Genomic DNA, 27,437 nt, shown 5'->3' with positions numbered 1-27,437 from the left:
TCGTTTCATATATGATATTATACATGTTTCAATGCCATTCTCCCAAATCATCCCATCCTCTCCTTCTCCCACAGAGTCCAAAAGACTGTTCTATACATCAGTGTCTCTTTTGCTGTCTCGTATACAGGGTTATTGTTACCATCTTTCTAAATTCCATATATATATGCGTTAGTATACTGTATTGGTGTTTTTCTTTCTGGCTTACTTCACTCTGTATAATAGGCTCCAGTTTCATCCACCTCATTAGAACTGATTCAAATGTATTCTTTTTAATGGCTGAGTTATACTCCATTGTGTATATGTACCACAGCTTTTTTTTTTTTTTTTTTTTTAACTTTACAATATTGTATTGGTTTTGCCAAATATCGAAATGAATCTGCCACAGGTATACATGTGTTCCCCATCCTGAACCCTCCTCCCTCCTCCCTCTCCATACCATCCCTCTGGGTTGTCCCAGTGCACCAGCCCCAAGCATCCAGTATCATGCATCGAACCTGGACTGGTGACTCGTTTCATATATGATATTATACATGTTTCAATGCCATTCTCCCAAATCATCCCACCCTCTCCTTCTCCCAGAGTCCAAAAGACTGTTCTATACATCAGTGTCTCTTTTGCTGTCTCGTATACAGGGTTATTGTTACCATCTTTCTAAATTCCATATATATGCGTTAGTATACTGTATTGGTGTTTTTCTTTCTGGCTTACTTCACTCTGTATAATAGGCTCCAGTTTCATCCACCTCATTAGAACTGATTCAAATGTATTCTTTTTAATGGCTGAGTAATACTCCATTGTGTATATGTACCACAGCTTTCTTATCCATTCATCTGCTGATGGGCATCTAGGTTGCTTCCATGTCCTGGCTATTATAAACAGTGCTGCAATGAACATTGGGGTACACGTGTCTCTTTCAATTCTGGTTTCCTCAGTGCGTATGCCTAGCAGTGGGATTGCTGGATCATAAGGCAGTTCTATTTCCAGTTTTTTAAGGACTCTCCACACTGTTCTCCATAATGGCTGTACTAGTTTGCATTCCCACCAACAGTGTAAGAGGGTTCCCTTTTCTCCACACCCTCTCCAGCATTTATTGCTTGTAGACTTTTGGATCGCAGCCATTCTGACTGGCGTGAAATGGTACCTCATAGTGGTTTTGATTTACATTTCTCTGATGAGTGATGTTGAGCATCTTTTCATGTGTTTGTTAGCCATCTGTATGTCTTCTTTGGAGAAATGTCTATTTAGTTCTTTGGCCCATTTTTTGATTGGGTCATTTATTTTTCTGGAGTTGAGCTGTAGGAGTTGCTTGTATATTTTTGAGATTAGTTGTTTGTCAGTTGCTTCATTTGCTATTATTTTCTCCCATTCTGAAGGCTGTCTTTTCACCTTGCTTATAGTTTCCTTTGTTGTGCAGAAGCTTTTAAGTTTAATTAGGTCCCATTTGTTTATTTTTGCTTTTATTTCCAATATTCTGGGAGGTGGGTCATAGAGGATCCTGCTATGATGGATGTCAGAGAGTGTTTTGCCTATGTTCTCCTCTAGGAGTTTTATAGTTTCTGGTCTTACGTTTAGATCTTTAATCCATTTTGAGTTTATTTTTGTGTATGGTGTTAGAAAGTGTTCTAGTTTCATTCTTTTACACGTGGTTGACCAGTTTTCCCAGCACCACTTGTTAAAGAGATTGTCTTTAATCCATTGTATATTCTTGCCTCTTTTGTCAAAGATAAGGTGTCCATATGTGCGTGGATTTATCTCTGGGCTTTCTATTTTGTTCCATTGATCTATATTTCTGTCTTTGTGCCAGTACCATCCTGTCTTGATGACTGTGGCTTTGTAGTAGAGCCTGAAGTCAGGCAGGTTGATTCCTCCAGTTCCATTCTTCTTTCTCAAGATAGCTTTGGCTATTCGAGGTTTTTTGTATTTCCATACAAATTGTGAAATTATTTGTTCTAGCTCTGTGAAGAATACCGTTGGTAGCTTGATAGAGATTGCATTGAATCTATAAATTGCTTTGGGTAGTATACTCATTTTCACTATATTGATTCTTCCAATCCATGAACATGGTATGTATATTTCTCGATCTATTAGTGTCCTCTTTGATTTCTTTCACCAGTGTTTTATAGTTTTCTATATATAGGTCTTTAGTTTCTTTAGGTAGATATATTCCTAAGTATTTTATTCTTTTCGTTGCAATGGTGAATGGAATTGTTTCCTTAATTTCTCTTTCTGTTTTCTCATTATTAATGTATAGGAATGCAAGGGATTTCTGTGTGTTGATTTTATATCCTGCAACTTTACTATAATCATTGATTAGTTCTAGTAATTTTCTGGTGGAGTCTTTAGGGTTTTCTTTTTTTTTTTTTTCTTTGCCTTAAGAAGGGCCTTTAAGGTAGGGTGATTAAATGCACCTTTAACCGCCGAAGCCGTAAAGGGTACGTCCCTGGCGCTTGAGCGCGTACACCACATCCATGGCGGTAACAGTTTTGCGCTTGGCGTGCTCGGTGTATGTGACCGCGTCCCGAATCACATTTTCCAGGAACACCTTCAGCACCCCACGCATCTCCTCATAGATGAGACCGGAGATCCGCTTCACGCCACCACGACGAGCCAGACGACGAATGGCGGGCTTGGTGATGCCCTGGATGTTGTCACGAAGAACCTTGCGGTGGCGCTTAGCACCCCCTTTCCCGAGGCCCTTACCGCCCTTGCCACGACCAGACATATCTGCACCCACAGTCGTTACGGCCGATTTCTGTGTGTTGATTTTATATCCTGCAATTTTACTATAATCATTGATTAGTTCTAGTAATTTTCTGGTGGAGTCTTTAGGGTTTTCTATGTAGAGGATCATGTCATCTGCAAATAGTGAGAGTTTTACTTCTTCTTTTCCAGTTTGGATTCCTTTTATTTCTTTTTCTGCTCTGATTGCTGTGGCCAAAACTTCCAAAACTATGTTGAATAGTAATGGTGAAAGTGGGCACCCTTGTCTTGTTCCTGACTTTAGAGGAAATGCTTTCAATTTTTCACCATTGAGGATAATGTTTGCTGTGGGTTTGTCATATATAGCTTTTATTATGTTGAGGTATGTTCCTTCTATTCCTGCTTTCTGGAGAGTCTTTATCATAAATGGATGTTGAATTTTGTCAAAGGCTTTCTTTGCATCTATTGAGATAATCATATGGTTTTTATTTTTCAATTTGTTAATATGGTGTATTACATTGATTGATTTGCAGATATTGAAGAATCCTTGCATCCCTGGGATAAAGCCCACTTGGTCATGGTGTATGATCTTTTTAATGTGTTATTGGATTCTGATTGCTAGAATTTTGTTAAGGATTTTTGCATCTATGTTCATCAATGATATGGGCCTGTAGTTTTCTTTTTTTTGGCATCTTTGTCAGGTTTTGGTATTAAAAATCAAAGCACAGGGACTTCCCCGGTGGTCCAGTGGCTAAGACTTCGAGCTCCCTATGCAGGGAGTGGGGCTTGATCCCTGGTCAGGGAACTAGATTCCACATGCCACAACTAAGAGTTCACATGCCAGAGGATCCCACATGCCTCAGCTGAGACCCGATGTAGCTAAATAAATAAAAATATATTTTTTTAAAAAATCAAATCCCAGTCCAAAATACTGTGTATTATATGATCCTATTTTGTAGCAGTATAGATTGAGTTTTGGCATGGGAGCGGAGAATCAAGAGTTTTCTCTGGATATGTTAATTTTGTGATTGTTATTAGACATTCAAGTGAAGAGCTGTGTTCTTTTGTGGGCAGAGTGGCAAACAAGTACCCCTGGCCCTTGTATTTTCTACATCAGAATCAGCCCTTCTCTCCTGTGGTATAGAATTGAAGAGTGTCAATTCCTTTCTGGCAGTTAAGCAAGTCCTGAGCTTGAACAGAGAGTGTCCTTTGGGTACCTGCATCACACGCATTCCGTTCAGAGGTGGGGTTCCCAGCTGGCCCCGAAGCACGTTAGATTCTTCTTCTCACTCCACACCCAGCCCCCTATCCATCAGCGTCTTCTCTGCTGTCTTAAACGGTCTTCTCATCGTTCTGGGCTTCATTTTCCTCTCATGTAAATTATCCTTGACTACTTCTTTGGTCTGTTTTTCCTATTTGCTGTAACACAAATGATAAATAAAAGTCACCTAAATATCCCCTTTTAACAGCAGAGGCAGTGATAGTTCAGCTCAAAGAAGTAAACCCTTTGAGAGCCAGGAGCTAATAAATGCAAATTTTTAATCTTTCAGATATCCACACAGAAGCAGTTCAAGCTGCACTGGCAAAGCATAAAGAACAGAAAATGGCTTTGCCCATGCCAACCAAAAGGCGGTCCACATTTGTCCAGTCTCCTGCGGATGCCTGCACACCACCTGGTAGGTTTATCAGAAGCTTTCTCTCTGACAGTGACTACTTTGATGTTCCTTGAGTTCTGCTTTTTCTTTTCTGAGGTAGGAGCTAGAACTCTCTCCTCGTCATCAGAAATGTATGAGTACACCCTGAAGGTGACAGGTTTTCATTATTGCATTGTAAACAAGACACAAAAAAGGCCTTAAGAGTAAAGCTTTTTTTTTTTTTTTTTTTTTAATTTTCTTCTGAAATTCCAGAATTTCCTTGCTCTAACCTCCAAACTCATGTAGTCATAAATAAAACCAAAGCTTAGGGTCTAAAAAATACCCTTATGTTACTAAATAGCTATTCTTTATTGATATCCAGAATATGACCCAGAGTCATATATGTATGTCTTTAACAAATTTATACTCCTAAATCAAATCCTTTGTCTCTGCAACAGTCACAGGAGTATGTGATCTCTGGACAAAATGTTTTTATGTCATGAAAGAGAGCAGTCATGCAAAGTTACAATAAATCTAGAAAACATATATACGTGTTTATGTGTGTGTGAATATATTTTGTATATGTTTTTATTTCTTTAAGAATCCACTTTCTATAATTGGATCAGGAGATAAGCCTAGAGGCCCATCGCCACCCTCTAGACTTGGAAGACTTACCATCCCCACCCCCACCACAAATTCATATTTGAAGAGCAACTGGAACACCTTTAAGTTGTCTTTTCCATTTGAAATCTTTCCCAAAGTTTTTAAAAATTTAGATGAAGTCTCAGAATCTCGATGTATAGGCCTCTGAGACTAAAGAGTCCATCTGTTTCAAAGCCTCAGTATAGTGTCTGTTTCTCCACTGTCATGTTCCTGGTAATAAAATCTTTCGGGAGAAACATTTCCTGAACTGTTTTGGTCTCAGCGATTTACCCTGTCTTTTGGGGGAGATTCTCAGGAAGGTTACATTTGTCGTGGTCGACTCTGATTCACAGCTGTCAAGTTAAGCTGTTCACACTGATCTAAGCCCCTGGCCCAGGTTTATATTAATAGTCTTCTCCTAGGTTTTGGCTAACTTCTCAGAGCATCCAGGCGTGCTATGGGCTCATTAACTGTGTGTGCTTTTTTCTTTACATCTGTGGTGTCAATATGTTCCTAAGAGAAATAGCTCTGTGGCTTCAAGTGATCCTCAAAATGTAACGCAGGATACCTCTAGCAGACCGTCACAATGAGACATTTTGTGCTGTAGTGGTGCATACTTCCAGCCTGCTCGTTCAGAATCTTGGATGACTTCCCTGTCGCATTAGTACAGCACCAGCCGGGTCCTCGTGGACAAAGGGGGCTCTCAGTCTCACAGCTATTCCTTGCTGGCACATTCGGGCGCAGAGTGGCTGAGGGTTTGCCATTGTAGTAAATGGCAAAGGGTAGGGAGCAGCGCAGACTCCCAAGTCCTTAGAATCAGTCTTCCCCAGAACTGTGCTAAAGAAATGCAGCTGTGAAGTAGTCTGCTCCCATGGCCACGGGTGAAATGGGAGAGTGGAGCAAAGGATTTTGAGCATGCGCAGACGGAATGGAAACCTTTTCTGTCCCCTTCCAAAGTCACTGCCTGAGGGGAATTCACCAACTCTAAATCGAGGCTGTTCATTGCTGAACAAGACCATAGTCCTGTGGAATTTGGTACAGGCTTCTGTATTTCTAAACATGAATGTTCTACTCTGTCTGCAGGCTTAAAGATGTGACATCGTTTTCTTTATCACCTGGTAGTTTTAATAATTTCATGATTGTAAAGATTCGGTCCTCTCTCTTAAGACCTTTATTCAGCAGAGCAGAGTATTAAGGTTTCCTATCTATTTATGTCCTGTTCCGGGAACTCTGAATGGTATGTGAGAGATGTTGATCCACTGTTAGAGACATCAGTGTTGTCAAATAGAAGAGGGATTCTCTCCCAACTCGAGCACTGAGAGCACCCCACGTAGCGGTTTCTCACTTGGCCCCCACAGAGAGCTGAACCTTGATGTACTTGATGCTGTCGTTCTACAACACACATGCCTGGAACCATCCTGTGCTCCAGTGTGAGGGGCTGTGGAGGGACTGTATCATAAGGCTTCTCTCGGGACCTTTCCACTGGGGGGATGGAATTTGTTCTTCCCAAGTTAGAATAAGGTCTTCCCTGGTGGCTCAGGTGGTAAAGAGTCCGCCTGCAATGCAGGAGACTTGGGTTCTATCTCTGGGTCGGGAAGATCCCCTGGAGAAGGGAATTGCTACCCACTCTGGTATTCTTGCTTGGATATGGATTCCATTCTCTCCAAGCATCTGAGAGCCACCAGTTAGAGACTTGGCCATTGAACCTTAACCCTTTTATCACTGTCTCCCAGAACCTGTTACAGCCTAACCCAGGGAAGGCAGGTGGGTTTTATCTTGCCTTTTTACTAGCCCCAAAACATTAAAGTTTAGAAGAAATGCTGAAGCTCTGCTCAAGGGGTCAAGAGGAAGAGGAGAATTGACGTTAATTATGGATGGTTATGGCCTGATTTTGGAGAAGGCAATGGCACACACTCCAGTACTCTTGCCTGGAAAATCCCATGGATGGAGGAGCCTGGTAGGCTGTAGTCCATGGGGTCGCTAAGAGTCGGGCACGACTGAGCGACTTCACTTTCACTTTTCACTTTCATGCATTGGAGAAGGAAATGGCAACCCACTCCAGTGTTCTTGCCTGGAGAATCCCAGGGACGGGGGAGCCTGGTGGGCTGCCGTCTATGGGGTCGCACAGAGTCGGACATGACTGAAGCGACTTAGCAACAGTAGCAGCAGCAGCAGTAGCAGCAGCATGGGCTGATTTAAAAAAAAAAAAAACAGGTTCTAGGCAGCTATGAAAGTGACATTGCTACTATTTTCTTTCTAGAAAAATCGTGCCACTCTTGCAGGGCAAGACTAACCTCAGATTTCATGGTATTATAGTTACATTGTCCTTTGTGCACTGAGAGGCCACACCGAAAAACGTCACAGAACGTGTTTTCTGCTCAGGGCCCTTCCTCTGCCCATGCTGTGCCAGGTGAACCTACTGTCTGGGATACCTGCTAAAGCGCACTGGCCAGTCGGCTTCTTAGAGACGCAACCAGCATACAACTGTGGGAGTCACTGAAGTGATGAAAATCTAGAGCTGATTTTGGAGTATTTAACAAAAAGAGTCTGGGAGTGAACTATGTCATAAATCTTGGTTCCGTTCATAATCATATAATCTGATAAATACGGTAAACACTTGGCATGAGAGCTGATTTGTCTTTTGTTCATAAAGCTTTCTCAAATAATAAAATGTCATTCACCCTAAAACCTGCTTATTGATACATGCACTGATTTCTATCTTGTGGATTGGAAAATCTAAATTCTCCAAGTTGGTAGCAGCCTGTGGTTCTTTTAGTGCCTGTGGCCTTTTTCATAGTCTTTTAGACTTTGAATTACTGCCATCCAGTTCCCTTTATGTGCTGAAATCATTTACTAATGTCATGAGGCAATTACCTCAGCTCTTTCTTTGTAGGGCTTCTTTGTGTAATGCTATTACTCATTCATACAGATAAATAGAATGCCAAAACTACAGCATATATTTTTTGTCTCTAAGCTTTTTCTGCACCCATGTGGGCCTACCCTGCACTGCATTTTGAGGGTGCTCAGATGAACAAATAGACCACATAATGACCCCAAAGCACAGTAAGCTGTTTTGACTGGCTTGCATAGAATGAAGCTTAAAATTTAGGGGTCTCCCTGAGTTTCTCTTATACAGGACTCTGCTTGAAAGGGACTGTAGTAGTAATTCACAGGGCCAGACACAGAGACATTTACCTCTCTGTATTTCTATATATGAAAACAATGCCCACGAACAGACTGGAATATTGTTACAGTTTTAGCAAACTTTAATGATGCTATATGGAATTACAGGATGCAGAGGACTTTCGTATACCAGTGGCTGCCCTGCCTCAGTTGTTCTGCTTAACCAACTACTCTGTGAAGTGGGAAGTCTGGATTTCTTTAGAGATGAGGAAACAGACAAGCTTACAGTCACTAAGTGATTTGTCCTAGGATTCAGCAATTATGTGTCAGACTCGTTGCTTGATTTTGTTTTTTACTCTTGGAAAGTTCTTTTTTGCTTAATGCTTCTGCTAAGTCGCTTCAGTCATGTCCGACTCTGTGCGACCCCATAGACGGGAGCCCACCAGGCTCCGCTGTCCTGGGATTCTCCAGGCAAGAACACTGGAGTGGGTTGCCAAATAGATACTTGTATATGCATGGTCCTGGAATGGGTATTATTCCAAATAAATTGAACAGCTGTTGCCTTCGGAGAGCTTATAGGCTAAAATACATTATTAGTCAGTTACTAACTTGGAGAGTTCCCGTAGATATTCTAATTTTATTCAGAATCACAAAGTAAACCGAGATGGCAAATCAGACCTCTATAAATATGTTATAATTAATAAATTTTGGATCTTTTAATAACATGCTTTCATTAGTATTGATATGAGTTATGAGCAGAGCTCCACAAGTACTTAGAAGTTTAGTATTCAATATTCTTTAAGCCGAAGCACAATAAAAACCCAGTCTATCAGATTGAATTAGTTTATCTCAATAAGTGATTGTAAAATTTAAAGTTTTCCAATAAACGTAATTTCATACTACCATTTCTTGAGTACTTCTGTGTACTAGTCAAAAGGCTGAGTGCCTAACATTTTTTCATAATTTGTTTTCTTGACAATTCTCTGTTCGATTTTACAGATGAGACAACAGATTTAAAGAGGCTTAATAACTTGCTCAAACATCTTTTTCTAGCTGTGTGGTCAGTTAGACAACCTGAAAACTCTCTCTCAGAAAGAGGGAAAAGAAAATTTCTCTTTAGTACTAGGTAGAATATAATCAGCTTCCTTTTAAATACATACAGAAGTGAGAGAGGTAGAGAATGATCACTAAAAATCAGTGTGGTGAGATGGGGCTGACTTTGACTGTCCTAGGGAGGAGAAGAGACTATCAACAAAAGACCTAAATTTTAATTACTATAAAGGTAGGAAAGATAAAACCTCAGACATATGTAAGGTTGAAAGTTGGGATTAAGATTCCAGAGAGGTTCACGTCTTTAGCAGAAGGGACAATTAGAAAAAATTAAATGAAAAATTAACCTCCCAGCAAAAGAAAACCTTCTCAAGAAAGCTTGCCTGCTTTGCCTCAGAATAATGAGGGCAGGGACCTTCTCTAATAATTTGTGGTTGGTCAGTAGGTACAAGAATTGAATTCTGGTGTCCTGTTTGTTAAATCTAATGTTAGAAAGTGGTCCTAGGCTGATGATAACCTGGGGCACAAGTGGTTTCTGGGAGAATACATGAATCCAGGGATGTAAAATCCCCACAGATAAAGATCCACTGGATTTTGTGAGCAAACAACCCCAAAATAGAAAAGAACAATAGCAAAACAGTAGAAGTAAGACCCATAAGAACTGATCTGCCCAACTCCTATCAATGGCAGAGCTAAGACTGGAATCCAAAGCAGTCTGGCCTTAAAAGCCTGTTCTCTAAACCACTTGGCATATGGCCTCTCATCCTACCATGGTGATGGTTTAGTCACTAAGTCGTGTCTAACTCTTGTGACCCCATAGACTGTAGGCTCCACTGTCCATGGGATTCTCCAGGCAAGAAGACTGAAGTGGGTTGCCATTTCCTTCTCCAGGGGATCTTCCCAACCCAGGGATTGAACCCCTGGTCTCCTGCATTGCAGGCAGGTTCTTTACCAACTGAGCTACCATGTCAAGTAAATGTTTTCTGGTTTTATTCTGGAGCTCTAGCAATTGCTGCATATTTGGTTTAACTTTTCAAGTAGGCAGTAAATTAAAAAAAAAAGTACCTGTCTTCTCACTGCAAGATGAATTGTAATATTAGTTCATTTTGTGAAATGTTTTTTCGTAGACCTGGGACAATACCTTGAAAAACAGTGTTTTGAAATCCCTTATGGGTAGAGTGATCCTGGAGTAATTATTACTAGTGAGCCCCCCTGTCTCATAAGTATCCCCATATGGATGTTAATAGACAACACATGGGCCTCTGCTGATTAGTGATTACATAGTAATTTCCTGTCCCAGCCAGCTCTCTGTGCACCCAGGTCACTGTGGGATGCTGGAAAATCTCTCAGATAGTTCTGAACATCTTCCTGATCCACGTCTGGTCAATCAGTATCCACCCTGACTGAGTTTAGTGCTAGATTAATCACTTCAGAATTTGTAGCCCAAGGTAAGTCCAGAATGGACTGCTTTCTGAACTAACCTTTTAATCTTCTCTTCCATATAAGTTTTTATTCCTAGACTGCACCTTCTTGGGTCTCTAAAGCTTTTCCTTCCTAAGCTTCAAACTCTTTCTTTGCCTACGTGGAAACTTACTTTGCCTGTCTTGAAGGTTCTGGAAGTCTTTCATTCCCCTGACCCACCAGTGCAAGAGAACATGACACTCTCCTGCCTGATACCACCCCTTCCCACCCTGCCTGCCCCAAACACACACAGATATTTCTTTTCATGGACTCCAGACTACTGTATACTAACTGTCTTAATGGTTGTTTCCCTTACTTGTTCTTTGAAGCTCTCATTTCCTGGCCTAGTTTATGTGTCATATTTTGTAGCAGTTGTTAGGGTGAGGTCTTCCTTTCAGTGAATCTTGACTTACCTGCTGTTCTAAGCTGGTATCTGGACCTAGTTTGGATATCGGGTGTCAGAACCCAGTGTCAGGCATTGTCTTTCCAGGAACTTGTGTAGCTTGCACCGTACCCCTCATTATATGTTTCCTGATTGGTTATAAATGGATTTTAGACTTCCGGTTCAGTTCAGTTCAGTTAAGTCATACCAGTTACAACCTGAAGGGCAAGCTGTATTTCCAGAATATTTTCCTGTTGTGTAAACCTATTAAATTCATCATATACAAGCGGTTTGGCAAGGACTTTAGTTATGATGGATAAGAGTGTGAGTTCCTATTCAACTGGAGCAGAATCAGTGGGAAAAGAATGACTTTGTTAATATTAATTTAATCTTGCCCAATTTTCTGCTAATCCCTAACAGTTTTGTGGGTGACAGTTACTTTTTTTAAAAAGGTACGAAATAAATGTATGAATATGTAAAGGAGCCCCCCCCCCCCAGATATAGTCCTAGAGAGGTGCTTACATTTTGTATAATCTTAACATGTAAACTGTAGAACTCTGCAGAGTCGAAGTTCTGTACCTGTGAGGTAACATAGGGTGGGATTTTCAGGGGAGAGGGGGCACTTGATGTTTATTGGCCACCTGTTATATGCTGGCGCCACTGGTGCTTTCTGTAACTTGTCTTGTTTGGGCTCTCCCACAGCAGTTAGCAGAGGTGAGTTTCCTCGGCTGACTGAGGTGGCCCTTAGCAGCCCAGTGCTGTCTACCTGTCCAGCCTCGTCTTTGGTCACTGCCACTTTTGCATCCTGTGCTTCCGCTAGCCTCATTTCTTCCAGGTCTTCAAATGTGCTCTGTTTCCTGTCGCCTCCCAGGTTTCTCACCTGACTCCCCTCTGTCCCCACCTCTGTGCCTCTCATAAATAATTCCTACTTAACCCTTCTCACCTTGGTTGAGGTCTCACTTCCTTGGGCACCAACCCTGAACTTCTTTAAGACTCTAAATCCTGTTAGAGTGGGTACTGTGTCTTCTTGCTTACTATTTTATTCCTGCCAATTAGTGTAGTCCTTAAAGTATTTATTAAATGGATAAATAAGCAAATAGCCTTCTCAGATGGACAACTACATAGCTTGTAAATGGTGGCCCCAGAGTTCAAATGCAAGGACGCCAAAGCCATGTTTTTTCCACTGCACTAAGCCTCCCCACGGAGAAGGCAATGGCACCCCCCTCCAGTACTCTTGGCTGGAAAATCCCATGGACGGAGGAGCCTGGTAGGCTGCAGTCCACGAGGTCGCTAGGAGTCCGACACGACTGAGCGATTTCACTTTCACTTTTCATTTTCATGCCTTGGAGAAGGAAATGGCAACCCACTCCAGTGTTCTTGCCTGGAGAATCCCAGGGACAGGGGAGCCTGGTGGGCTGCTGTCTTTGGGGTCGCACAGAGTCGGACACGACTGAAGCGACTTAGCAGCAGAAGCGGCAGCAAGCCTCCCCACAGTTATAGTCACTAAACACTCTAAGGAGGACTAGCGGGCAAACGAGGTAATTGAATTGAAACAATATATCTAATTACATAATTGATCCAAATAGAAACATAATGAAACCAATTTTCCACAAACCTAATCATGAAAATACTGTTTTTTACTATCTTTTAAAAATTGAGTTATTCTGATTTTAGACTTACACAGATTAAAATAAATGGTGCAATAAAGGCACTCCGTGAATACAGTGGAGGTTGTGGGATCCTGTGATGTATCACCCCAAAAATACTTTATTCTCAGGGTCAGATTCACCTGTCCCATTCTTCCCATAGATACTTTTTCTTTTTTTAAAGCATGTTTGCAAAGACAGAAATCTCTGCCTCCCAAGGTACAGTTGAACATTTTTCTTTAAGCTTATGCAAAAAATGTTTTCTAAAGAACCTCATCACTTTAGCCCTTTGGAGTCTGGTCACAGTTTACCTCTCCAGCCTCTTTTTTGCTCTTACCTCCCCAAAGTCCACATGATTTGCATAGAAGTATTTCAGTCCCTGACTGAGATTGGGGTTCCTCCTGTGAAACCCTTTGCTCACCCCATTTCTTGGCATCTATTATTTTAATATGAAATAATCTGAGGAGTTGTGTGTCGTCTGTACTAGATGGTAAGCCTTCTTAGGGCATTTACTATCTCATAAGAATTCATACATCTCAAAACTCCCAGAACTGATAGTTCCCAGCACATATTACATAGTTAAGTAGTACACTGTAAAATAATAATATTAAGTCTTGGGCCTCAGATCTCCTTCAATGTGACATAATAAATTAGGGGTAGTTTGAGAGCAGGAAGAAAGGATATAGTCATTATTTTAACTTTCTTACTTCAGACCCTCACAATTTGACTTCTAGATTAAATTAGTCTTTTGTTCTTCGAATTTCTGTTGTCAGGAGCTAGCAGTGTTCTAGCTCTGTTAGTTATCTCTTTGGCTCTCTAAACTGAAGTAGAACATGGACCTGCAGTTTCACTTGAGTTAGAGGAAAGAGTTCAGCAGGACTAACCATAGAATATTAAATTTTTTTTTATTTGAATGAAATTCAATGCACGAGCCATAAATTGTAACCCTCAAAATCATTTAGGAGGGTTTATCTGACATCATACCAAATGCCGCTGTAACATGTATGCTGCATATGCTCAGAGTGCTGGAATAAATTCCTGACTTCTGCTTCCCTTAGCTGTCCTATATTTGGTTGAACTTTTCTCTTTTTATTTTTTCTGCATACTTTTCTAATTCAGAGAGTCAGAGCTGGTCTAAATGCAGGCACCAGTGAATTCTTCACAGTTCTCTGGGACCAGGAGAGAAGTACCTCTGTGGCCTCTCCGGTCTTGTTTGGAGAGCTCCCCTTTGCCCTGTGACCAGCTAGCTTTCCCACGAAAACCATGACTGCTGCTGGGCTGAGCAGTTTCTTATTCCACAGTAGTCAGTTCCCCAAAATCTAGTTCACTGTTTGGCACTTTAGTTGTTGTTACCAAAATAAGATTTTTATATTTGCCATCAAGATCATTTCCTTTTAAGTAGACACTAATTAATAAGTACTTGTGAAAATCAGGGTAGCAGCCCATCGCAATGTTCTCTAACAAAGACACTGAGGAAGATAATAGAAGCACTTCAGCATTATTTGAACATAAGGAGATAAGCCAGAAGAATTTAGATACTGATTAAGGCCAGAACCAAAAAAACAAAACAACTGCAACAACCACAACAAAAACAGTGAATGAAGTTTAAATGTACAAAAATGGGTTTTTAAAAAGAGCTTAAAATAACCTCTAGATTTTGGCTGTTTTATTTTTGCAAACTTTGGTTCATAAGTCTTTCCTTGAGATTCGCAAGAAATTTTACATAAAATGTTTTGCTGCTGTCAAAGTTGAATGTGTGCTCATTGAGAAAGATCTGGAAGGTCTGTGTTCTAGGCAGGATCGAGAACTTCTGTTTTTCTAATTCCACACAGACACGTCTTCGGCCTCTGAGGATGAGGGCTCTCTGAGACGCCAAGCTGCGCTCTCTGCTGCCTTGCAACAGAGCTTACAGAACGCTGAGTCCTGGATCAACCGGTCAATTCAGGGATCGTCCACTTCTTCATCTGCATCTTCTACGCTGTCCCATGGAGAGGTCAAAGGAACCAGTGGGTCTCTAGCTGATGTATTTGCCAATACTCGAATAGGTAGGAGCTGAATCTCCCCAAGAAATTATGTTCCATTTGGCTCCCAGTAGCCATGAGATAGTTTATGATTTGCGTTAGGTTTTTTCAGGGTGGCCTAAAAAAATAGTATCAAAATGAACATGACAGACAATGAGGCAGAGAAGGGAACAGGAGCAGCACATTTGGAACGATGGAAAGATGTCTGCTTTATTGGCGATAGTATTGCCCACCTGAAGCCATAGATATTTCCATAAGCAATACTCAAGCTGCAAGATATAACACCAGTCTTAGTATGCTTTATCCGTACTGGAGAATATTCCATCATGGAAAAAGTGTTCAAAGATACAACATCTTAGATTTTTCCCAGGATTGTTGCTTACATACTGTCTCTCTCTCAAAAAAAAAAACCTGAGAAAATTTGGAAATAAGACAGTATCCATGAGACTCTTTTGTCTGTAGCATAAAGACTGGATTTATTGTCCTTGCTGCTGAACTATTGCTACAACAGAAGTGTGCGGGCTGAGAATGTCGGTCAGTGCTTTTGCTTGACTTGGCTTTAAGTGTGTGTGTGTTCTAAGCGTCTGTGACATCTGCAGATAAAGTTCAGGTCTCTACCTTTGCTTAATTAGTTGGTACACACAGCATGAAGCGATGTATATAAACATCATGTGTCTGTGATACTATTCCTTTTTTCTTGACAATCCATTTGCTTTTTGATGTCTTAATTTTTTGTCAGTGACCTTCCTGTACCACTTTATGTTTATTAAGTGATTTCTGAAAAGGAAAAACTTGGAAACCTTTTGATTCAAGCCTGTAATTTTTAAAGAAAATAGCTACCTTAAGGTCATGCTTGCCCATATTAAAAGGTCAGGGCCAGCAGCCGATGGCTTGGCCTGTGCTCTTAATTGATTGACACCCCATCCCCACCAAAGCAGCTACAGATGAGTAGACTCAACAGTTCTCCTGTTGGGAGGGTCGGCAACAGAGCCATGGAGGGGTCAGGTTTTATATCCACATTGTCTAAAAGAGCAGTTTCACTTGTGAAAAATAGTTTCCTAGTACTCAGTTAACTTTATCTCAATTTTTGTTAACAAGATGATTTTATCTGACTTCATCTCATATTCCTTCTGCTCTGTGAAAAGTTCAGGAACTCACAGGAACCATTTTATCCAACATTACTGGCTTTTGGATGTTTGCTGTAACAGAAGTTAATACATACTTCATGTTTCTAAAGGAAAAAATTTGAAAATACAGATAAAAGGAAAAATAAGCTAGAGCCCCACTTATGTAGAACTCTTCAATATTATCACTTTCATGTGGATCCTAGACTTTGTTTGCATAACGTAAGGCTTTGGTTTTGTTTTTACAGAAATGAAATGGTACTAAATAGAACCTGCTTTTATTAGCAGACATGTCTGCTTTTAAAGCAGAAATCTTCTATATCATTAATATAGGATCATACTTTTGTCTTCATGGTTTCAAAATATGCCACTGTGGCTCTGCCATAGTTTATTTTAGCCATTTCCCTATTTTGGACATTTAAGTAGTATCCAGGTTTTTGCTGTATGAAAACTGAAATGAGCATCCTCACACACACAACTTCGTGCATTCGTTTGATTATTTCCTCTTAGGATGTATTCCTATAAGTGGAATTGCTGGGTCAGGTAAAAATGTCTATTTTAGTGCTTTGTTACCACATCATCCTACAGAAAGACTACACTGCAGTATACTTGTGCAAAGTATTTAAAGCTTTAAAAAGTATTAAGCTATTAAGTATAGACTTTTGGGGCCTGGAAACCTAAATCCCAAAATAATTTTAGAAATTGTTTATATTATGCTTTTTTCCTTGTTCATAGTTTTGAGTGGCTTTTCATTATTCTTGTGAACTCTGTGTTTTGCTTCCTCTAATTTTCTTTCTCTTCTTCTAATTTTTTGGTAACACTTCTCTGTTCAATGGCTCTCTTCCAACTATATCATTATTTCTTTATAGTAAGAATCCCTACATGAAGCAGATTAAAGCAGCACTGTTTAATCATGCTTAAAATAAGGGAAGAACCTTGTCTTTCAAGTAGATTCAAGTTACATATGGGTTGTTTTACAAAAATTAAAAATGGATTTTACCTGATTTTCTTCATCTGAGACCTGATCAGTCTGACTCACTTCCAAGACACAGTTTCTGTCCTCAATGAGTGAAGAGACACAGATAAACCACCATAAACATGAAGAAATGTTCAAAGACTAGAATATTAGTAGCCGTAATGATCATACTGACTTTGGTTTCATTTTGAAGTCACCAGCAATTTTTATTTTATTGTGGTTATTTTTATAACATTGGATTTCTACCAGACTTTCTGTGTAGAAAAGAATGTGTTTGAGAAATATTTGATATGTGATTTGATCTTACTAAGCCAGCTCAAGTTCCCAAAAGTAATAATGTTAGAAAGCTGATATGCCCTGACTTAACCTTTTCCTCTCTTTATATCTTGCTAGTAAAATTAGAGCTAGTGCCCCTTTAAGTGGTTTTCTCTCTTGTTAAAAAACAGCCAGCAGCAATAAAAAAAGACTTAAAGATTCTTCTTCTTACTGCTAACATAATATAATTTTAAATTTTGTTTTCTCCCCTCTTAGAGAATTTCTCTGCTCCCCCTGATGTCACTACAACTACCTCTTCGTCATCATCTTCCTCAATACGCCCAGCAAATATTGATCTACCCCCATCGGGGATAGTTAAAGGCATGCACAAAGGATCCAACAGGTCCAGCCTTATGGATACAGCTGATGGTAGGCAGCTGTTTGGTAGTTAAATACAGTATATTAGTTAAACTGAAAAAATTCAAATTATAAACAGCAGTGTCTAATGTCCAGCAGTGGCAGGACTTGTGATCTACTCACATAAGTCATTTCAGCTCTCTCTTTTCAAAGGTACTCTGAACAAAAAGTATGGAAAAAGAAAAGCATGCTAGGAGAGAAAAGGGAGGTTAGATGGAATCTTTGAACAGTATTAATAATAGCACCATATTTTTACTCTTGTCATAAAAATTATCCTGTATGTATATGTACCTGTTTAACCCAGCTGAAATAGAATGAGACTGTGAACAAAGGCCAAACATCATTAAAAATGAAAGCTCCTAACAGAACTGAGAAAGAGAAATATTCCTAAAATCAGTTAATTTTAACTTACCATTTTTTTCCCTATAGGTGTTCCTGTCAATAGCAGAGTATCCACAAAAATCCAGCAGCTTCTCAACACTCTGAAACGACCCAAAAGGCCTCCCTTAAAAGAATTTTTTGTGGATGATTCTGAAGAAATTGTGGAAGGTAGTGGTAATAATACCAAACCACATATATTCCTTAGAAATTTTGTAAACAGTTACTGCATGTAGATATTATAGGATTTATGAATGGATAAGGCGTCATTTTTGGTTGAAGAGTTCATAGTTTTCTGATCTTTTTTCCCTTATCATTTATATTTTAAATCTCAGATGAAAAATAGAGGGAGAGGAGGGAAAGACAAGGAGATAACTATGGAACATAGAATTATCCTTGGAAATAAGTTTTTTAAAATTAGGAACAAGCACATAATTTTAAAAATTATTTATATTTGTCATTATCTTAGAGTAGTGTCAAATTCATCCTCAAAAGTTTGTGCTTTTTTTTATATATATATAACCCAACCATTTTTGTTAAATCAGTCAGTCAGCACATATATAGATCTGTTTTAACATGGTGGATGGTGGAAAAGGTTCATGAAAATATAGTCATTTCCTTCATGTTGTTTCCAATTTAGACAAAACAGACACTACAGTCGAAAACTGAGTTTAGTCAATAAGTATGTATCAGTTGGTACTGGCAACTTGGAGAAAGGAAGAAATCGGTCTCATCTGTATGGTTGGGGAAAGCTCCCTCGAGAAAGTGATGAGTGGTTTATTCACCCAACAATTTAAAAAATATTTAGGGATAAAATGAATCTAGAATTTAATAGAAGGATTGGGAAGGAACTATGTGGGGGCATAGAAGGTGGCCGTTTGATATTAATAGTTATTAAAGGTGGGTGATGAATAGATCTATCTAAAAAAAGCCTTTGTCTGAAGAACTGAGCCTTGATAGCTTTGCAGTCCATTTTTATGTCCTGAGACGAAGAACAGACTTTGATTGCATCAGACTTTAAGGGAACTAAGCATGTTAGTAGACTCAACCCAGTCTTAGCCCATTTGGTGCAGCAGAAAGCACCAAGCCACGTGATGTATGAGCTTAAGATGAATTTCTCTTTCTTTTGGAGTCACTAAACTCACTGAACTATGGTCATCTTTCTTGATGAACTGAATTTTCAAGTGTCTATGCCAGTAATAGCCTCTTCAGTCTTTTTAGTACTGTGTGTTCAGAAGGCAAATGAAAATCAAAGTCTAGTAGGAGTCATACTTGAGCAACATTCATTGGCTGAATAGAGCTAACAGCTTCCCACTAATGTTAAATAGGCAATGATTTTTCATTTAAATGACAGTTATCTTTGGAAGAGAAAAATACCTGTATGTCTTTGGAAGTCTGCAAGAGTATGCCCCAGGGTCTGCAATGAGGCCTAATGGATGGCAATAATGTATAGACTTTTATGACCAAAACTATGCTTACCATATATACAGCTTGTCTGTAAGAACAAAACTGTTTATTTAGAATCACCGGTGTTTATTTTTATAGTTAGTTGGTTTAGGGTCTGGGAATATGCAAATGTTATTTACCTAGGGTGGTGAGTTGGAAAGTGAAACTGTTAATTTTGTATCAGTATAAAAATGAGTGAAGACATTTTAAGTTTTCCCAAATCTGTCATTAGATTGAGCTTTAACATGCATCTCATTTCATATTTCATTTGCCCTTCTAATACTTGCTGCTCATTCCATCCATTCTCTCTTCTATGCTCCTTCTCTCATCTCCTGTTCACCTGGCTAATCCCTACTTTTCCTTTAAGACTCGGCCCAGGCATTACCTCCTGCAGGTGGGCGCCCTCGTCCTCTAAGCTAGGAGGCGTGGTCCTCTTGTGCCCTTTCTCTTCATATCTTTGTCATGCACTGGCCGTGTGTGCTTTGCTCTGTGTGCAGGTGTGCTTCCCCACTGCACGCTGGATGCTCCTAGAGGGCAGGGCTCTGTACTGCTTGTACCTAACAATAATAGAAGCAATAGATGTTTGTTCAAAGGATGATACATGCAGCATTTATCTTCTCAATGTTTATCACATCTTACATACAGAGTTGACATTCAGTGAACACTTGACTTTTTGTTCCATATGTAAATTATCCTTCCTGCTATGAAAATACAGGATTTTTTTTAAGTTCAAGCAATACTTGTTTATTGTAAAAGATTAAGAGGACTTTAGTTTTGTCTCTGTGAAAAAGTATGAAATATTATTCACCCTCTAGTTTCTGGAATTTACCCTATTATAAATCTACTGCTTAAAAAAATTTTTTTTTTTTGCCACACTACAGGGGATCTTATTTCTCCCACCAGGGATAGAATTGGGGGCGCCGGCAGTGCAAGCACTGCGTCCTAAACACTGGGCCACCAGGGAATTGCCTAGTGCTTTTCTTTTTTCTCCCCCAAGTTCCATTCAATTTAGTTAACATCGATTAACCAACCATTATATATTAGGCACTAAAGGCAATGAGAAGAATGAGAACCATGTCTTCTCCCAGGGAACTCTCATCTAAGAGGGAGAAAACCCTCTAGAGTAATAGAAGCTCTTAAGTGTCCTCAGTGCTTTAATAAGAGTGCACTCACGTGAAGTGTGGAAGAACTAAGGAAGGAATGGCCGGGCGGCTTCCCAGGGAAGGTACATCCTAAGAAGGATGAGTGCACATTCACCAAGAGGCAAGGGGTTGGCCATAGGAGATGTGCGCAGAGGTGTGGAGACATGGAAGGAACATTGTCATTCATGGCCCTTGTCTTCCTGATTCCAGTAGGTCGCTATTGTATACCTGTTAACTATATTTGCATTTTACAGATGAGGAAAAAGGAGGCTGAGGTAACTCCTTTTGCCCAGGGTCACACTAGTAAAAAGTGAATATAAGCTTGGGTTTCCTGACTCACAGTTCCATGGTTTTTCATTAAACATAACCTGGTGAGGTAGATCCTGGCTCTCTAACATTAGACACAAACTAAAGATTTTAAAACAAGTTTACTAAAAATAAAACAACAACCAAAAAATAAATAAATTTACTAAAAATTGTAAAAGTACTAAATGCAAATTTATGCTTTGTGCTTTTTTGTTTATTCGGGGATTTGCTTTGTCAGGGTCAGGATTTATTGCATAAAATGTATTAAATAAGGTTTTACAGTTATGTGGGGAAATGAATTAAGGCTCAGTTTGTGGATTACTGTTTCTAACAACGTCCTTTCTCTTCTCAGTGAGTTTAAGCCAGAAAAAGGGAAAGGGAAATATTTTAAGATTAGAGACCTCAGTTATGTTAGCTGGTATTTGTACTTCAGATCTTATGTTCATATAACCTGTTGGGGTGTTTTTTTGGTACAGTACCTCAGCCAGACCCTAACCAACCCAAGCCTGAGGGACGGCAGATGACCCCTGTGAAGGGAGAACCACTAGGAGTCATCTGTAACTGGCCCCCTGCTCTGGAGTCTGCCCTGCAGCGCTGGGGCACTACTCAGGCAAAATGCCCCTGTCTGACCGCACTGGATGTAACGGGGAAGCCAGTTTACACTCTTACTTATGGTGAGTTTACATGAGTCCAGCTTCCTTTTCTCCTAATAAGCTCTTCAGATTATCATGGGTAATTTATTTTTTTTTATCTTGCTATCTAGCGGTTACTGTATTTCAGTAGATCTTTTAAACTATTTCAGTGGGATCCTAAGCTCCTAAGTATAGCTATTGCCAAATATTTTCTTTTGCTAAAGTGACTATTGTAAGCAGCTGTTACTTAAAAGAAGAAAGAGACTTTGTAGATTCACTGATGTTTAAATACCAGGAGAGGATTTTAGGAAGACATTTGGGCAGGATTAATGGTGTATGGTAAAAATCAGTTTTATCTAAAAATTGAAGTTGATTACTTTTCACATCTTTGTCATTTACTTCATTTTGCCACTTGCACATAATAGGCACAGGCTTCTATAATGATCAGAGTATCAGTACTTTTCCATTTAGTTTTATAGATTTTAAAAATATTTTTATTATGTTTTCTCTTAAATAACAAGAAGAATGGATTCAACCTGGGCTGTGCAATTTTGTTCTAGTTTATTCAGACAGATTCCTCTTTCCCTTCTAAAGTAGTAAACATTGTCCACAGACCTCCATATAGACTATTTTAGAGAAGAAAAATGGTTTTATTTAAAGAATTGTACAGATTGACATGAGTTTTCCCCTTTGATGCCTCTCTGAATGAGTTGTGTATAAAACTAACATACCTGTGCAAAGTAAAATGATTTCTCTTTCAATTTCTTCATAATCTAAAGTAAGAATTTCTAAGGTGGTTGGGAAAAGGAGCAAGAAAAGGGGAAGAATAGACTTTCCTCCCTAACGTTGTTTTTAGCATTCATCTCAGGACCTGTATGTTAATGTCATCCATATACCCTTCAAGAAAGCAGTGAGATTTTTACATGTTTATTTAACATCTGTGAATATATCCGCATGTTTCACATAATTTCCATTTCACTGAAATGTAGTGGTATGGAATACGCAGTCATTTGAGTCATACTTCTGCTTTGCAGTTACTTCAAGTATTCAATACCATATATGTAAGTGGTTCTTCAGAAAAGGCTTAGAAAGAAGTGGTCTTCTGATTTTCAGTCTTGTGATAAAAAATTGTTTCCTTTCTTTTAAGTATGATCAGCTTGCATCAAATTATTCTACAGATAGATTACATCAGAGAAGAATATGAAATATTGTCTAGAGTGAGCTTTTGGTGGTTTCCTTTTTGCTTGCAGACAAGACTGGCTTTCCTAAATTAGAGTGAACGTAAAGCAGTTTTTGTGGGGAAGGCCTCTCTGTGTGTAGAGGGTGATGCTTGTCTAATGTATCGTTTGCCGGTGACGGATATCTTATTCATTGTGCTAGTGAACTGAGTGCCTTCTTATTAAAGCAGACCTGTGTTTTTCTACATGATTATTTTCTTTTCTTTTTCCAGGAAAGTTGTGGAGCAGAAGTTTAAAGTTGGCCTATACACTGCTTAATAAACTGGGGACCAAAAATGAACCTGTATTAAAACCTGGAGATAGGGTAATTGTTGTTGTGTTTTTTTTTTTAGGGAGGTGATGTTTTATTGTTTTCTAGCATGCACATTCTGGACTTTTTTTGATGTACAACAGCACAATTTATGTAACTGTTATTCTTAGAAATTGAAAATCATTTGGTTCCAACCCAGGTTATAATTCTTGCATTTATAGTTTGAAAAATAGTCACATGTCTCTTTCTGTGTAGCTCCTAATCAATATACTGTTTTAAGGTACTAGTGAAAATAAAGAGAAACCTAAATCTTTCTGTAAATAAATATTTCAATATTTGGACAACAACAGTAGCAATCAAGATTATTCTTTGATATTTTTCTTTGAAAAATGCCCCATAAAACTTTAAAAACAAGTTTTCTGGGGTTTTATGTAGACAGGGGATGAGAGTTATGTTACTTCTAAGGAGGAGCAAATTTACATCATTATTTTTTCTTTAATGAAGGTGACATTAAATTTTATTTAGTATTTAGAGGTTTTTTACACTTTCTAAATAAAAGTATTTGAATCATCAAGCATTACTTTTCATTTGGAGTTGTAGAATAAAACACCCAGTGCATACACAACAGAATCCTTCTTAGTAGGCTCATGATTACAGAATCTCCTAAACTAGCCTTTTAAAAATTTGCATCATGGCAAAGGGCAGCTAAAGTAGACTTTTACTAATAGTGTGACATGTGAGCATTTCATAATCTTCACTGAACCCTAAGAAGGTAGTTTTGTGTCTTCCTAATGACATGGACACTTGTGTGCAGGAAGGAAATGGGTTGTTTAAATGTCTTTTGGAGTTAGTATCTTTTTAGAACTCTGGAAGGTTCCCAATTAAACTTATCTTGGGAGTAAGAGAATTTGAAAGTGAGAGAAGGGAAGACAGGTGTCCAGTGTTATAATTAAGTTTCAGATGTTAATCTGTGAGTATCCAAACCAAGTAACAAGCTCCGCAATGATCATGACTTCTGTCTTTTTGCATCTCTTGAGGAAATTAGGGAGAGTTAGTTGTCCCTGTGATGCATTACAGGTGAGATCACAGGTCTGAACATATTATGGAGGTTTCACTGTTTACCTTTTTTAAGTGAATTAACTTTATATTCATAAAGGTTTCTACAGTGATGCTTAAACTCCCAAATGCCTTCTTGCTAGAACACTTGCAGTGTTGGTTAAATTGGTAAGGATCTAATGCAGTGAATTTGTTAAAAAGTATTTGGGAATTCCCTGGTGGCTCAGATGGTAAGGAATCTGCCTGCAATATGAGAGACCCAGGTTTGATTCCTGGGTTGGGAAGATCTCCTGGAGAAGGGAATGGCTACCCACTCCAGTATCACTGCCTGGAGAATTCCGTGGACAGAGGAGCCTGGCAGGCTGCAGTCCATATGGTCTCCAAGAGTCAGACACGACTGAGTGACCAAAAAAAAAAAAACCTTAGGTTTGCTTAAGGTTGTAATTGAGTTCTTTCATTCTTGTAGGTTCATCTATGAGAGAAATAAGACTTATTCTTTAATATGCTCGTCTCTCTAGAGAGATTCATCACATTTATTTTATTGCTTTAGCCCTGCACTAAAGTAAATTACCTTAGGTTTTGTAAGTAATTAACTTACTACTTAAGGTGAGTTGTTTATTGCTAAATCACCAATAGAATTAAGTGAAAAATTTCTTATGGTGATGATGATAAATTACATTATAGTCTCTAAATTGTGCCTTGTATAATTGTAGGAATGTCAGATCCTTTTAGATTTGTGCATCCTTCTCAATAACTTAATTTTCTTTAGGCTATTAAATAGTTTGACTTACTGTCTTCATGATAAATATCATATATAAATGTACTACTTAGAGACATTGAAAGCATTGGTCTGCTTTTATTCCTCTCTTATTAAATGTCATTATGCCTTTTAGGTAGCCCTGGTTTACCCCAACAATGATCCGGTCATGTTTATGGTGGCCTTTTACGGTTGTCTCCTGGCAGAAGTGATTCCAGTGCCCATAGAGGTACCTCTTACCAGAAAGGTAATGCTGCTTGATTTAAGAGGAATGTAGCCTGATGTAACATGGCAGGCATCGAGGTTCTTGGATCAGTTGACTCAGTTACAACACTAAAAGGGGATTCCCTGGCTGCTCAAACAGTCAGGAATCTGCCTGCAATGCAGGAGACCTGGGTTCAGCCCCTGGGTTGGGAAGATTCTGTGGAGGAGGGCATGGCAACCTACCCCAGTATTCTTGCCTGGAGAATCCCATGGACAGAGGAGCCTGGTGGGCTACAGTCCATGGGGTCCCAAAGAGTCAGATATGACTGAGCGTCTAAGGACACACCACAGAACACTTAAAACAGTCTGACCATTTTCCTAAGTACTTAACTTCACTTTCTAGAAACAGGGAAGTTGTAGAAAATTTATTTATGAATATTTTCAAGTTTCATGAAAATAACCTGTTTCCAACTAAGATAGAATTTTTATAGTATATATATATATACCACTTAAAAATTATGGGGACATACTTGACTTTTCAACAATTAGCTTTTATAGAGAGTCCCACTCTTGCTTCAGAGACTGTAAGTAATCCACATTTATAGTAGGTGGAATCTTTCTATACGAGCATTTTCCTTAACATCTAAGATTTCTATTAAGTCCAAGTGTGATGCAGTGATGTTGTGTTACTACTCTGGGATATAGAATTTACTTTGGCAACACATCAGCCCTACTAAAATGAAGCATATGTAGCAAATGTCAAAGTTTTACCAAGTGATTTCTCCATGAGCTGTTTGACTTTAATTTTCTCATGCAGTTTATTATTGAGAGTTGATGGTAAAGACAAATATGGTGGAAACTGTAGATTTACAAGAAAAGAATTTTTTTTCTGAAAGGAATAAAAAACAAAATGAGTAGCATCCCTGAAACTCTGGTTGATAGAAGAAAATATCTTTAGATTGGTCAGGAAATCATAGGGTTGTTCTTAAATTATTAAGTTGGCAGTGTTTATGTGGTTTCATAATGATACTTTTAAGATGACATTTTAATGGAAATGCTTTAGGCTGTATCTTTTGGTTTTATTTCTCTACTGCTGTTGTAAGGCTTAAATCTACCTCCTTTAAAATAGAATAAGAAGAAGTATATGAACTTGGGTATAATTGTCCATTTACTTTCATTGTAAATTTGGACATTTGGTGTCCATTTACATTATTTATTTTGTTCTGACCTGAATTGCTTTCTTTTTGGATTTGAGGTTATGGCTAGGTCAGGACAACTTAACCATGTTCACTTTTATTTCATTTCCTGAGATTAATTTAGAAGAGGAGCATTGCTGACCTTTGAGTAAAATGGCCACATTTGGCTGGTGGAATTCATCGTTAGCAGCGTCAGATTAATGAAACATGGTTTGCACTCAGGAAATCATTGTGCTGTAGCAGTTATTTGGAAGAACATATTGTCACTAGATTTTGACAGTTGCCAGATATCAGGGGGATTTCATGAATGTATTGCGCAAGTGCCAGAGCATTACTAAGTGTCAGATTTTGGGCTTGGGTATGCTCATGTTCGCTCCCCTACCATGTTCATTATCTTTTCTCCACAGGATGCTGGGGGGCAGCAGATTGGCTTCTTGCTAGGAAGCTGTGGTATTGCCTTAGCTCTTACCAGTGAGGTTTGTCTAAAGGGATTGCCAAAAACTCAGAATGGAGAAATCGTACAATTTAAAGGTTGGTAATATTTGCACCTGATTTATCAGTTAAAAACTAATGCTGAGTGCTTTAATTAGTGTTTTAATTTAATAGTAGCTAAGTATTTAACATATTTTCTTATTTAATTCTCACAGTCTTATGAAGTAGGTACCATTATTATCCCCATTTTACAGGTGAGGAAACTGAGACACAGAGAGGTTAAGTAACTTGCCCAAAGTCACAGCTAATATATGGCAGAGCAGCGATTTGAACCCAAATCTGTCTGATTCCACAGCCCACACTCTTAACCTTTATGCTGATGGTTGGAAAAGCTACCACTCTGTTCACTAAAACTAAATGCTACATGTAGAGACAGAGGATAGACCACTAACCTCAGTGGACTTCCACTGCCAAATGGACCTCCCAGTTGTTGAGGTAATGTCAAGGCCTGGTGTTAGCATATGGAACGGTTGTGCTTTTGAAAGAAGGTATAAATGCCTGATGATTTATCACTAAACACTAAATGAGGTATTTTCTTGGTTATAAAATGATCTTGATTTGATCTCTTGATATTTAAAATGGCCAATTCATTGTGAATTCCTTTTCTGATGGCTTAGGCAATTCAATTTTTATTTTGGGTTTGGTTTAGGTTGGCCCCGGCTCAAATGGGTTGTAACAGATTCCAAGTACCTTTCAAAGCCACCTAAGGACTGGCAGCCCCTCATCTCACCTGCTAGCACAGAGCCAGCATACATTGAGGTAAGTCCCAAGTCTGGGACATACATTCTGGCTTTTCCTTTGGCTTTGGTTGAGGTCCCATAAAATTTAAAACTAACTTTTTGCAGTTTTAATGTTAGCAGGTCCCCTTGGTTTGTTAGATTGCCATCTTTTGCCCCATAAGATGCTTTC

General features: G+C 39.0%; 2 protein-coding genes across 4 annotated transcripts in view; one reads left to right on the top strand and one right to left on the bottom strand.

The window, feature by feature from the left end:
- The window catches only part of DIP2B (disco interacting protein 2 homolog B), a 229,478-nt gene that overhangs the window by 148,429 nt on the left and 53,612 nt on the right, over positions 1-27,437 (top strand). Inside the window, exons 4-12 of one of the 3 annotated variants that reach the window (NM_001192309.1) lie at positions 4,251-4,376; positions 14,471-14,683; positions 17,291-17,443; positions 17,861-17,980; positions 21,180-21,377; positions 22,786-22,877; positions 24,773-24,883; positions 26,444-26,567; positions 27,178-27,287. In NM_001192309.1, the coding sequence (NP_001179238.1) occupies positions 4,251-4,376; positions 14,471-14,683; positions 17,291-17,443; positions 17,861-17,980; positions 21,180-21,377; positions 22,786-22,877; positions 24,773-24,883; positions 26,444-26,567; positions 27,178-27,287 (1,247 nt within the window). Of the gene's footprint in view, positions 1-4,250; positions 4,377-14,470; positions 14,684-17,290; positions 17,444-17,860; positions 17,984-21,179; positions 21,378-22,785; positions 22,878-24,772; positions 24,884-26,443; positions 26,568-27,177; positions 27,288-27,437 lie in introns of all 3 variants that reach the window. The other 2 variants (XM_005206289.5, XM_005206290.5) reach the window with 2 other exon arrangements.
- On the bottom strand, positions 2,362-2,747 carry LOC619094 (histone H4-like). The gene has a single exon (XM_002687273.6). It carries the CDS (start codon positions 2,720-2,722, stop codon positions 2,411-2,413), a length of 312 nt encoding a protein of 103 aa, XP_002687319.1. The 5' UTR covers positions 2,723-2,747; the 3' UTR covers positions 2,362-2,410.

Source organism: Bos taurus, chromosome 5 (genome assembly GCF_002263795.3).
Source record: "Bos taurus isolate L1 Dominette 01449 registration number 42190680 breed Hereford chromosome 5, ARS-UCD2.0, whole genome shotgun sequence".
NCBI classification, from domain to species: domain Eukaryota; kingdom Metazoa; phylum Chordata; class Mammalia; order Artiodactyla; family Bovidae; genus Bos; species Bos taurus.
This window is presented reverse-complemented; position numbering and strand designations above follow the sequence as displayed.

Coding starts and splice junctions, on each gene's coding strand:
- LOC619094 (XM_002687273.6), bottom strand. CDS start 2,722: ATGTCTGGTCGTGGCAAGGGCGGTAAGGGCCTCGGGAAAGGGGGTGCT.